Here is a 13,408-nt window from a genome sequence, read left to right as displayed (position 1 = left end):
GGCTGCACTGTGTGGTTCAGTTGCTTGGTTGTTTCCTCACAGCAGATTGGATTGGATGGTTGGAATGTGCTGCACCACGTCTTCAGAGGAAACACTCATTCATCCAAGCTGCTCTTCTTGGGCTGGGGGTATTGGCCCGGTGGTATTGTGCTTGACTAGCATGCATCAGTAGGGAGGGAGAGGAGGAGGAAGGAATATAGGAATGGGAAGGGAAGGAAAAGGGAAAACAGGGAGGGAGGGAGAAGAAAAGGCCTGTGAGAGAGAAAATGACCCTTGCATCAGGGTCTGGCCTGGGTCCCAGCCTAGCTGTTCTGTGTACTTGGCTTCTCCAAGGCCCAGAACTCATCTGTGTCCTCTAATTCTTTTGTCTGAAGCAAGCCTTCCAGTCATCGGCTCGTTCTGGAAGTCTTGTTGGTAGCGGCCCAGCAACCTCAGCCCATCAATAGCAACCATGGTTAACGTGTTTCAGGTATACACTTGATGCCAGCCCTTTGGCTTGGCCCTCTGCATGTGCTTACCACCCACAAACTCTGAAGACCCGAGGATGAAGCCCAGGTTTCTTCTAGAGCAACCAAGCAGTGTTGAGAAGCAGCACTACCTCAACAAGAGAAGAGGCTTTGGGGAGTGACTGATGAGCCCATGGTCACAAGGCACAGGCTGTAGAGGGCCTCTAGCATGTACCCGGACAGATGACTACACACCCACATTCTCAGAATCTAAAAATTGTTCTCTGCCTGGATCCTGTTGACTGGTCAATATGACATTCACTCTGATCTGTTGCTTGTCTTCAATCAAAAACATCCCTACTGGTTGACTATTTTTGCCTCCAAGGGTGAAAAAAAAAATCACAGCCCTGTATTTTGTGTGGGAAGGTTCTGGCACCTCGGCTGACAGCTGCTGCCTCTTCTTGTTCTTTCTGTGTGGAGAGCAGTGATCCTGCCCCCCTCCCCTCAGGGCTGCAGCACTCACTTGCCTCTTGTGCACAAGGCCCTGGGTTCAATCCCTGGCACCACGAAGCCAAACCAAACCCGAAGCCAGTGAAAAGCCTCCAACAGCCCCACAAAGAAAGTGGTCCTGTAGGGGTGTGTGTGGAAGGAGACTCTGGCCTTGCCCCACTGAGATCTTTGTGCTCCTAGCTTGGTGGCTTAACTCATCAAAGGTGAGCTAACATGCCAGGCATTTACGTTGACTGCAGATTAAAAAGAACAATCTGGACAGTCTATTAGAAGGCACTTCCCAACTGATCCTCAAGTTGCCTTTCATTTGGTGTGCTCCAGGGTGTCTGAGACCCCATATAGTCATCCTTCTTGTTAGTGAGAGGTTCACTCAAATGGGCCAGGAGGCGTCTCTGCCTGCCAGACTGTCTTCCTCCAGGTGTGAGGAGAATTCCAAGTTGTTTCCTTCTCAGTGCAGCTAGCAGGTGCCTCTTCCCTTCTTCCCTTCTCCAGTTTGCTATCCCCTCTGGCTAGGGTAACAGTCTGAGTAGAGACCTTCCTGCAAACCTTGGACAGCTCTAGTCTCTTTCTCGTTGCAGGGGGATGGACTCTGTGCTTGAGCCTAATAATGGACCCCTCTGCAGACATGGAGAGCAGTTTTGATTTCTACCTGTTTGTTTGCAGAGTGCCAAGCTTGAGATTCCGTCCACATCATACCACTTCATCCTTATACATTCCTGGCCTTCTTCCTCTGGCTTCCACTTTCTACAGAACTGAGAAGTAAGAAACTGTGAAGTCCACATAGGGAGTTGTTCAGTCGACATAAAGACAACTCTTGATCCCTCTAGATGAACATTGCTGTTCACAGTGGGCTGATAAATACAGGCAGAGAGAGGAGAAACTCAGAATCCTTGGTGTGGAGCTAGCCATCTGACTGTAGGGCTCTGTCTCCTGCCCATGAGGCCACACTGCCAAGCTCTGCATTTGCTGTTGCATGACCAAATGCAGAGGACATCATAACCTTCTCATAACCTCAGCCACAGCCTCACGATCCCTTTATCTTGAAGAGATGATGCAGCTATCGAAAGGATCGATTAAAAAGGGGCTTTTGGAGGTCTTGCAGGCCTCCAAACTAAGGGGCTGTCTAGCTCTCCTTCCACTTGTGCTCTCTGCCTGTTCTGACATCAGAGTTCTGACATCATAGGTCTTTGTGAGTCTGTGGTTATATGGCTCCTTCCTTTTTCCATCTACGCCCTCCTGCCCCTATATACTATGGTTGTATCCAGGGCATCATGCATGGTAAGCACATGCTGTACCACTGAGCTGCACTCCGGCTCATGTAGTTTTCTCTGCACTGCCCTGCCTTCTTCCTCTAGTAAGCAAAGGGTGGGAAAAGGTAGGTCAAGTCCCTGGCTAGCAGTCATTTGCCACCCCCCACCCCCCGTCCAGCAGACTACTGGTTAATGGGGAAAAGCAGGGGGATTTGTGAGTCATGGTGTTGAATTGGCACTTACCTCAGAAGCAAGTGTTTCACGACTAGGAAGCAGGAAGAGTTTAATAATTTCCGCAGTGAAATCTTAACACAGCAGCAGCTGTATAAGACTCATTTTTCTCTCCCAAGGAGACATCCCTTCTCTGACTACCTGTGAGAGAAGAAATTTATAATGATCTAATCACATTCTTATTTTCATTAGATTGGTAATCTTTTAGAGCTCATGGTTCCTAGTTTATAGAACTTGTCAGACAGCCAGTGCTGAGGCTTAGTGTCTGGGACTGGGATACAAAGGTGCCTGGGTTCCCATTTTACTCATTTCTCGGTTGAAGTTCCATCTGTCAGTTCGTATTGGAGGACCTGTCAAGGCTAACCCAGCCCCCCAACTAGCTCTGACTGGAGACTTGAAGAGCAATGAATCGGTTCCATCACAAGTGAACTTAAATTCACAAGCACTGGTTTTTGCAGTAGGAAGGCAGACTCAGATTGTTTTTTCATAGAGGAATGTTTATTGTTATTATTTTAATTCTCACACACATGCACGCACTCGCAGCAGGCCAGAGGACGAGTTGCAGGAGTCACTTCTTTCCTTTGACCATGCGGGTTGCAGGGATCAACTCAGGTCATCAGGTTTGGTGGGAGGCACCTTTACGTGTCAAACCGTCTTGTCAGCCAGAGAAATCTTTATAGTATCGTAGTGTTTCAGTGTTGAAGGAACCAGGGGCATAATCCTAGCCTTGCTTTGTAGACTGTTGACCAGAAACTAGGACTTTCCATTTCTGGCAGCACAGAAGTAATTCTAGGTGCTTCATTCTTCCCAGCTGCTTCTATCATTGGTGAGTAACAAAGAAGGGGGAAATGCACATTGTGCTTCATTGGGTACAGAAGTGTCGGATGTAAACAAGTAGCTGTCCTGGGGTAGTGTGAGCATAGCTGTTGATGAAAGCATAATGGACTTCCTCCTTCAAGAGGACCATGGGCACTCAGGCCACCACGCTGCCTCCCTCAAGAGGAACACAGGTACACAGGCCCACCATGCTGTCCCCCCAAGAGGACCATAGGCACGCAGGCCACCACGCTGCCCCCCTCAAGAGGAACACAGGTACACAGGCCCACCATGCTGCCCCCCAAAGAGGATCACAGGTACACAGGCCCACCATGCTGTCCCCCCAAGAGGATCACAGGTACACAGGCCCACCACGCTGCCCCCCCCAGAGGATCACAAGTACACAGGCCCACCATGCTGTCCCCCCAAGAGGATCACAGGTACACAGGCCCACCATGCTGTCCCCCCAAGAGGATCACAGGTACACAGGCCCACCACGCTGCCCCCCCCAGAGGATCACAAGAACATAGGCCCACCATGCTGCACCCCCAAAAGGAACACAGGTACACAGGCCCACCATGCTGTTCTTTGGAGAGTACCATCTCACTCTGTCATTGCTCTTCGGTCACTTGTGTAATGTTCTCAATACTGCACTGTCAATGTTGTTTTGGTCCTATTTATACTTCTGGCTGCATCTTGGGAGGCGATGTGTCATTGTAGTTCAAGCTGCTGTCAAAACTATAATACAATGAATGGCCTAGACAACATACGTTTCTTACAGTTTTAGAGGCTGCAGAGGCCAAGATCTAGGTCCCTACAGATTGGGTGTCCAGTGAGGATGGTCTGCCATATGTGCCGCTGGCCTCTGCTTGATGTATTCTTGTCCAAGCAGTAGTCCTTTCACAGGGCTTCCCTATGGTGACTCATCTAATGTCGTTCTTCATCTAATGTTGTAACCTCCAAGTGCTGAAGTTACTTCAGCAGTCTAGAGTGACAAAAACATCAGTCCATTCACCACACAGCTCTTTGTGACCCCTGTGTGGCACCTGGGATGAAAGCCTGGTGTGACACTCAGGGAGACACCTTGTCCTGCCTCTCCTTGTCCATTTTTTATTTAGAGGTCTTCTCATCTTCCCTTTTTCTCCTGCTGTCCTTCCTTCCTGGACAAATGCTATCCCCATGATGGCTCTACCTTCAGTTTTAGCTGTGTTCACTTTGTTTTGTTCCCAAATGTTCAACTGCATGAGTGATGTCTCCCCTCACTGATTGGCATTTTGAAGTCTGATTGCTTGCATACAGCTGTGGTGTAAATAGGAGCAGGTGGGGAGAATGGCCTGTTAATAAAGGCGTGAGCTCCAGGAAGCACTAGTAGAGCAGGTCCGTGCATTAATACATCGGAAAAAAACCCAAATGGCAGTTAGCACGTCACACAATGCCACAGTTGAGCAAGAAGCACAACCCTGCTTCAGGGCTTGCTTTCAGAGTAATTGGAGGGCCTGAGTCCCAGCTGCCTGGTGGAGAACAAATAGGCAAGTAAATTGGAGGCCTCCTTCTTATGGTTTATTGATGCTGTTTTGACCAAGTAAAAAGATTATTTACCTATAAAAGCTCAACTCAATGGCTTAAAAAAAAATTGGCTGTTTGAAAGGAGTGCTGTGAGATAAAAGGGCGACTGACGCTAATGCCATTGTCTGCTATTTAGATTGAAACCCAAGCAGAACAATTAGATTTATGGTATTTTTCTGTAGTTGTTTTCATTGGCGCAGACAATGCCAGGCAAGCTTCCCTGCTCTCTGCCTAGAGTTGGGCTCAGAAGGAGCTGAGCTTCACAGTGATGCTGTGCTGTCTCATTAGCAGGAAGCTAAGCTGCTGCGGTAATGAGGGCCAAAGGTCTTTGCAACTCAGAGCTGTGATGAAGTGTTCCTGGCTTTCAGTTCCAGTTGGAATTTAATGGTTTGGGGAAATATGACTATGAAAATCTCAGTTTAGCTCTGTTCACCCATGTTGCAGGCATGCGTCGCAGCTGCGTGAGGCGGCAGTTGACTCAGGTGTACGCTGGGTCTAAAAGCATGTGCTCAGATTGTGGTTCTGGCTTTTGGTGTGTTCGCTGCTACTTTGGAGAGATTCTTTATTCATTCGTTCATTCATTTATTTGTTTGTTGATGCACCTTTGGGCCAGTGATGTTTTCGAAGTATGGAGGGGACTCTTGCTTTCTCATTGAGTCTCAAAGTCTTCAGGAAGAATAGTATCTGTTCTCCAGATTGGTAACAGGGCCAGTCCAGGGCAGGCCAATAGTCATCTCACTAAACGGTCCATCTGCTTGTCCACTGACAGATGCACCAGCAGCCCCTGTGTGTAGCGAGTGGTCCTGGACATGGGCAATATGGGGGAACCAACAGCATACATAGTATTCCTTCGAGAGAAGTTTCCTGGGTGAGAACTGTGCCTTGAACCAAGAAACGGTACAAGACTGCCTTTCGTGGGTCCAAATCTCAGGACAATAACAGTTGTGTGCTTGGAGAAGGGCCAGAGTGACAGCCAGAGGGGACTGGGGGCTCCCTGTTCTCCCATCTCTCTGTCTCTCCCTCAGGGCCTCTTGTCTAGGATAGCTACACCGTTAGAACCTCGTCCTAGCCCATTCCTCAGGGTTTGATTACTGACAGTACTTACATGTTTGCTGGTCTTCTTAGAAATGTACAGGTAAATGATTTGTGAAATGAATGAATCCTCCGTGCAGGCCAAGAGATGGCCTCTCTGTTTAAGGATTGAGTGAATCCTTGAGAAGGAAATAAAATCAAAGCTTGATTGATCTGACTTTAAGTTTTCAGATTGTTTTTGAATGTCATATTCTCTTCATGTGGGCTTCAGGCCATATGGCATGGGTAGAAAGACGCTGCTTGCAGAAATGCTGTGGCCTTGGACCCCAGGGACCTTAGCTTAACTAGCGCATTGAATGTGAGCAGACCAAGGTATATCCTTCACATTTTTGGTCCATTGTAAAACATTTTCCTTATTTTGGAAAAGGTAGAAGCCATCAGAATATTGTTACAATATCCTTTCAGTATGTGTTGTAACTCAGAACATACTCAAGCCCACAGAACTTTGACCAAAGAAGGTTCTATGAGACCTAGACTACCCAGAGGTCGAGGTTCGAGTAAGCCTAACAGTGCTGTCCTCTGAGTGTAGGTCTTCAATTTTATCACAACCACTGTGACTACATGCAAGTGGCTATTGATATTGCCTCATAAAAAGAGGGTGGGGGAGAGTCATTGAACCCTCTCCTGGGATTCCGGCTGCTCCTTCCCACACCTCTCAGCCCACTGTATGTAATTCTGCCTGAATTGAACGTGGCCTCATGATCTAGGGAGCAGATGCAGCATGGAAGGTTACTCGAAAGGGGGAGTCCACCTCTACAGCTATAGGCCTGTCATCATCCTGCTGAGGTGAGAGTGAGTCTTCAGAGGTGTAGCCGCTTTCAGATCACAAACATTGCGTACGCTCGGAAGCCCAATAAACACATTGCCCTCAGGTTGGACTTGGGTGGGGTCGTAGTTTCTAGGGGCGGGGTGTTTCTGTCTCCTCCTGGAGCGCCTGTTGTACGAATATTAGGAAAGGTGGTCTTGCTTTACCTCCTTTATGCTGCAGTCAAGTGCCCTCAGGGCGTGGGGATGTACAGCCACAGGCTCTCCTGGGAGTAAAAGCCCAGAGCAGTCTCTTCAGAGGCTGCTGGTGCAGGCCCTCAGTCTCATGGACCTCTCCTGAGCTCCCCCAAGGGCACTGAGCCTCAGCAGCATTTACATAGTTGCCATCAAGGTTTCCCTAATTCTGCGTGGTCTTTCCTCAGGTAATGATGAGTTGTTGAAATTTTCCCAGATATAGACACAATTAGCAGATATCATTGATTAGACAGGGCTTTAGGTTGAGAGCTGATAGAATGATCCTAGGTTATTATTCATGAAGGTAGAAGGCTGAAATGAACACACAGTGAAGCCGTAGCTGAAGTAAGCTCAACCCCAGAGAACAGACTGAGCTGCCTGCATGTCTGTGCGGCTGGCAGCTCCATGGTACATGAAGACCCTGTGTGGAGCATAAGCTCCCATCACAGTTGTAGGTGTGAAAGGGACGAGGCCAGGCTGTTTCATTTCTTACCTCGTTCATGCTCCTCCTTGTTAGTCGAGAAATGACCCTGCATAGAGACATCACATTAGAACTTTGACAAGTGGCTTTTCTGACATGGAGCTCTTGACGTGTCACAGACATTTGGAAGGGAGTATGCTTATTGAAATATGTTTTTATGGAAAACATTACAAAACCTATAACCGAAAATTTATGGCAGCGTTTTGTGGCGGAATATGTTCCTAATGTTGTATGTGGATTTGCTCTGAGCCCCCTTCTGCTTCAGAACTGTAGGTTGGGTAGACATTTTCCAAGAGGCTTTTCAGATCTAAACAGTGTTCCGTGGAATGAAGTGTTTGGTGCTTAAATAATGTATAAATCCAGTTGGACAGGAGCTGCCTGTCAGTTTTATTAACTTTGACCTTTTTGCCCATTATAAAGGTGGTTCAGTTAATATTTAATGGCCCCTTATAGATCTTGACAGTTGGAGCCGTGTTCCTGGAAACCGGGATCTTATATATGATTAACAAATGTCACTTAATCATTATGAGTCAGCTTGCAAGGGCAGGTTTTGTTTTGGAAGAAGGAAAGTCCTTCCACCTACATGAGCTTGTGGAGCTGCACTGCATGCTGAGAGCCACCACGATGGAGAAGCTTCCCAGGACTCCTACGAAAGACAGACAGCAGTCAGCGTGCAGCTCTGCTGTTTGGGGTTTTGTTTGTTCGAGCAAATGATCCAAACGATGCCAGGTGGGCAGAATCCCCTTGCCACTCTGCATAGTTAGCAGGACTCTGCCTTGAAAAGAGTCAGCAGGGCTGGATGAGCTGAGCTTGCATGGACAAAGAAGATGGAGAGCCAAAGGCAGAGAGGGTTCCTTAGGCCAGGAGGGGCCTGCCAAGCTGTCTTTCCCTCCATTCCAGAAAGGCCCGTGCTTATTGCTCTCACTGCAGATTCTGGTGGGGAAGATCGAAGCCCAAGCAACTGACATTTTGAAACATTGTCTTTCAAACTTGTGCTGTCCCTTGCTCCCATTGATTTCCCATTTCAGGAATCTGTAGGAGAAAACCAAATCTGAGCAAAATTCATTGGTCTAAGATGAGTTGTTAGAGCCAAACCATGCCCCTCTCTACCCTGAGAAGAGCTCCAGTTTTATTATGAAAGCCATCTGTCTTTGTCCTGGAGGGGCTGGCCATAGGCTCCCCAGCAGATCTACCAGGTAAATCAAGTGTCTGTTAAGAAGCAGTGTGGATGCTCCAAACACAGCCATTTCCACCTTATTCGGTCACCGGGTAGCTAGTTTCTCTTTTATAGCCACTTGCAAGGAGCTTTCTCTTTTATAGCCACTTGCAAGGAGCAGATCATTTCAATCGTCTTTGTTTTTTCTCTGTGTGTGTAGCCCAGTGGCCTTAGGTGAGGCTATTTGTTTTTCAGAGCATTATTGCCCTTTACATCCTGGCCCAGCCCTTTATATATGGTGGTCACCATTTCATTACCACAAGCTGTAATGCAGCTGACTCAGCAAAGAAAATCCATGCCTTGGAAAAGCAATTGGGAAGAAATTGATTCAGAATGAGTTACTATTTGTATGTTTAGTTAATTCTAAATATATATTTGAAAGACCTTGCTGCATTTGAGAGGAGAGGAAGAAGCATATTGTTCGTTAGAAATGATCTTGGTCCAGATTCTTAGCATTTGCACATCTCAATGTTTATGTCTGTTCAGGATTGGGATACCTACCTGTCAAGGCTAATTTTATTGTGGAGAGATTGATGGCAATTCTTAGGGTCTAAACTGAAAGCAGAAGGAGGTTACTGTCACATATCACAGAGCTGTGCTTCATTTGGCAGTGTGTGAGACTGGAGAATCTGTTTTCAATCCAGATGTTGGGATGACCAAAACTGGGGGTCTGACTGGGGCACCAAGGAGCTTTCTGCAGTGTTGGGATGTTTTTTGTGTCTTGAGTGGGGTGTTAGTCACAGAGATCTATGCCTTTGTCTAGAAAAATGGTTCTCAACCTTTCCTGAGACCCTTTTATACAGTTCCTCATGGTATGGTGACCCCCCCCACCATAAAATTATTTTCATTGCTACTTCATAACAGTAATTTTGCTACTCTTATGAATTGTAATATAAATATCTGTATTTTCCAATTGTCAACGGCGACCCTTATGAATGGGTCATGTGCCCCCACCCCCACCCCCCACTCCCCCCACCCCAGGTTGAGAACTACTGGTCTAAACTCATCAAATGGTATCTTTCAAATGTGTGCATTGCACTTTACACAAACTAAAAGTTAGAAGATGATTTCTAGATTAAGTTGTTTGGGTTAGAACTAGGCAGTACCATTTCTCTCCTCCTAGAGAAGTCAAAATACTACAGTGAGTAAAATGATCTCTTAGGTAACCTCAAGCTTAGCAGTTTGTCCAGGAATAAAGCAAAGAAAGGATGTTGGCCCTGAGCCCACATCATATATTCTGCTTCCTCTCTGCCTCACTGTTCGGTGGTGTATGAGTGGAAATGAAATTACTGCCTCTGCCATTCCCTCCAGTGCCAGGGTCTGTTTGTATAGATTGTTATCAGATTGAGTCCCAAGCTGGCTTTTAACCTGAAACTGATACTTTCACCAATGGGAAAAGTGACTCCTGAGAAGATTCCAACTTGAACCTATGTGACTGGTCGAGTTGAGGTCCTGGCTTACCACAGTTCAGGATCAGTTTTATAGTTTTCATTACAAGCAAGAGCTCCCGGAACTAACTTAGTCCCTGGGAAAATTGTCCAGATCTTATTAGTAACACAACACAGGCTTTCAGACCACCCCATGAATCACCTGGCTGATCTTCATAGCCACATCTCCCCAGTTGTGCTAGTATTCAGAAATGCACAGTGCAGTGTCTTTTGGTTCACAGCGCAACTTGCTTTGTTTCTAAATCAGCGCAGTGGTGCTGTGAAACCCTTTGATATTTTAGCCACTTTGAATTGTGTTCAGTTTTCATTGGTGCATTATTGCCATGATGAACAACTCTGCTTCTTTTTGTCTTCATTTAATTATCACCTTAGGAACAAATGCCTTGCCGCAGAATGTTAGCAGCAGTATGTGAAATAACTTAAAATGTGTACAGCGACAGAGTAGCCTGGGATTGATAGTTCAATGCCTGCTGGCCTGCGCTTATGGAATGTTCTTTCCCTCCTGTCTCTGCAGCTGCAGTACCACGCAGGTCTAGCGTCTGGCCTTTTGAATCAGCAGTCCTTAAAGCGCTCTGCAAATCAGATGGGCGTGTCTGCCAAGCGAAGACCCAAGGCCCAGCCAACCACTCTGGTTCTACCGCCTCAGTAAGTGACGGGTTTTTGGAGGGCTTTCCACCTGGGTGGACATTGCTTTGTGCTCATTTGGAGTTGGTAGGAAGGTTTTGTTTTCCTCCCAAATAGTGTCTTCCTTTTTAAGAGGACTCCAGCAGGATTAGAAAGCATAACTTGCCTAAGGTTTTTCTGGGGCAGCTGTGACACAGTTCCTGGTTGACATGGCTAGTGTCTGACTTTCCAGCTGGGAGTTTTAGATGCCTTGTAACTTACTGTCTCCTCAGCCCAGTCCTGAAGCTGGCAGAACACTAGGAGACTGGCCTGCTGAGTACATTCTGGTGAGCCTGGCCTAGAGGACATGCTTAAGCTGGAGTAGCGTTCGAGCTGGGCTGGCTGCTGTTTTCACCTGGTAACCTGTGTTTCCTCACTAGCAGGATAATAGGCAAGCAAACCACATGGTGCTTTTCCTCTCCTATGGGCAGCCCTGTAGCTACCAATTCCAAATCCCTAGGAGAGTCCCCAGGCTCCCAGTCCGTACTCAAGCTGCCTTTAACCCTGTGCTGAATATTGTTTCCATTTCTTCAAATAGTTCATTTTAGCCTGCTATGGTGGCATGTGCCTGGGAGTCCCAGCATGTGGGAAGCTGAAGCAGGAGGATCTCTGTTTAAGGCTACCTTGGGCTATATAGTAAGATTCCCACCTCAAAACAAAAATAAAAACCTCTGAGAACAAAAACCACAATTTGCCAATCTTTGAACTTTATATAAATCCTATGCTGCCATTTGTACTATTTCTATGTATGTGTGCAAGCACACATGGACACAGGTGTGTACAGGGGGACTGGACCCAAGGCCTGTGTCTGCTAAGAATGTGCTTTTTCTACTGAGTTATTTCCCTAGACCAGCAAAATAAAATAAAATAAAATAAAATAAAATAAAAAAAGGAAACATGAATGTTTTTTTTTTCTGCTCAGTGTGTTTGTTACTTCAGTTGGTTTACCAACTTGGCTGGCAAGCTGCGTGCTAAGAGGCCTCACTGGTAGGTTCTCCCCCAGTGTGCACACTCCTCAGAGACTGCGTGTGGTGTGTGGACCTCCGATGTTCCCTACGACATCATTCTTTACCCTCTCCTTTGTTCCTGTCCTTGGCTATGAGCTGCATCTTTACATTGACTGCTCGAAGGATCATTTGCATACAAGATGTGCATGTTCGCCTTTACTCAAAAGCTCACTGATTTTGTCTGGTTAGCAAATACTTGTGCCTACTATGTACCAAGCAGGGTTCCAGTTCTTGAGGCTGTAATTACGAGCAAGATAGCCCCCAACACCATAGTTTCTGGTTAGTTATAATTAATGCTGGGAAAAGAATAAATAGGAATAAAGTGTGGGAGGAGAGGCCTGCTTAAATAGAGTGACCAAACAAGGATTCAACTGTCAGTGGCTTATGGCACAGACTTAAGGAAAGAAAAGGGCCGGGGAAGGTCACTGGCATCTGTCCACAGCTGTCTCCATGTTCTGCTGACCCTCTCGCAGTCTGCATCTGCAGACAAGATGAGCACCAGCAAGCGGCAGTCTCCACAGTTGTTTTCGAATGCTGCATGCATATACATGTGCTGTGGTCTTTGAAAAGACACTGACTTGAGGAGCAGAAAGCTTCTTGCAGAGTGTTACTCTGTTGTTGCATCGCGTTGACTCGGTGACTCTGCATATCTCAGCACGCAGCTCCCCGAAGTCTGATGGGCCTTGTAATCTGTCATTTTCCCTGCATGGATTGTCTACTGAGGCAAGATGTTTGGCAAGAAGTGAAAGACTTTCTAATGGTCCCATAAGACCGAAGCCAAAAAGTGTTTGTTGCTAACTCTCTCCTGACAAAAGTCAGTTCTTGGTCCATCTGTTCACCATTTGTTAATTTGCATTGGCTTGAAACCTGTTTACAGGTGACATGCTATTATGAGGACACTTAGAAGCTATTTTAAGCACCAAGGCAATCAACAGACACTGTTCAGATGCCAAAGGGAAAGAGAGAAGAGTATTCACAACTGTCATCATACATTTATAATAGATCACTCAAAATACTTGGTTTCAAAGTGAGAAGTGGTTACAGCGTCCTAAGAATACAACAGTGGAATGATTTCCTATCCGCTGGAGCCATTTCCTGCGGAGATCGACTACTCCTCCTTCTCATCTCTGAGCTCTGGGACTCTCAGCCTCCTGGAATCCCTTCATAGAGCTACTGCCTCGTAGGCAGGATCTATATCCAGACTCCCACACAGCTCTTCATTGTGTTTGATGTTGGGTAGAAATAGGATGCAGCATAGATGACGGCCTACTGGAGTTAGGAATGTTTAAAGAAAAAAGCTATAAGTAATAGATGTGTATGTAGATGTAAAGAAAAACCAAAGGTAACAAATATATTATACCATCCCAAGAAGCCCCTTTTAAGGTTTGGTGGATATTGTTCAGGCATTTTGTTTGTTTGTTTGTTTGTTGTTTTGTTTTGTTTTGTTTTGAAACAGGGTTTCTCTGTGTAGTTTTGGTGCCTGTCCTGGATCTCACTCTGTAGACTAGGCTGGCCTCGAACTCACAGAGATACGCCTGGCTCTGCCTCCCGAGTGCTGAGATTAAAGGCGTGCTCCACCAACTGCCCGGCCAGACATTCTTTTTCAGCACACACATACAATCATTTTTGCAAATAAAACTTTCCAGAAAGGACCAAGGACCAAATTGAGATAGTTTCCTCTCT

The 13,408-nt window shown here is 46.5% G+C and overlaps 1 protein-coding gene across 1 annotated transcript in view; it reads left to right on the top strand.

Moving 5' to 3' along the window:
- The window catches only part of Med27 (mediator complex subunit 27), a 181,981-nt gene that overhangs the window by 55,757 nt on the left and 112,816 nt on the right, over window positions 1–13,408 (top strand). The window contains exon 3 of the mRNA XM_006983375.4: window positions 10,570–10,700. Within this exon, the coding sequence (XP_006983437.1) occupies window positions 10,570–10,700 (131 nt within the window). The remainder of the gene's footprint in view (window positions 1–10,569; window positions 10,701–13,408) is intronic.

This window comes from Peromyscus maniculatus, chromosome 4 (assembly GCF_049852395.1).
Source record: "Peromyscus maniculatus bairdii isolate BWxNUB_F1_BW_parent chromosome 4, HU_Pman_BW_mat_3.1, whole genome shotgun sequence".
NCBI lineage: Eukaryota > Metazoa > Chordata > Mammalia > Rodentia > Cricetidae > Peromyscus > Peromyscus maniculatus.
This window is presented reverse-complemented; position numbering and strand designations above follow the sequence as displayed.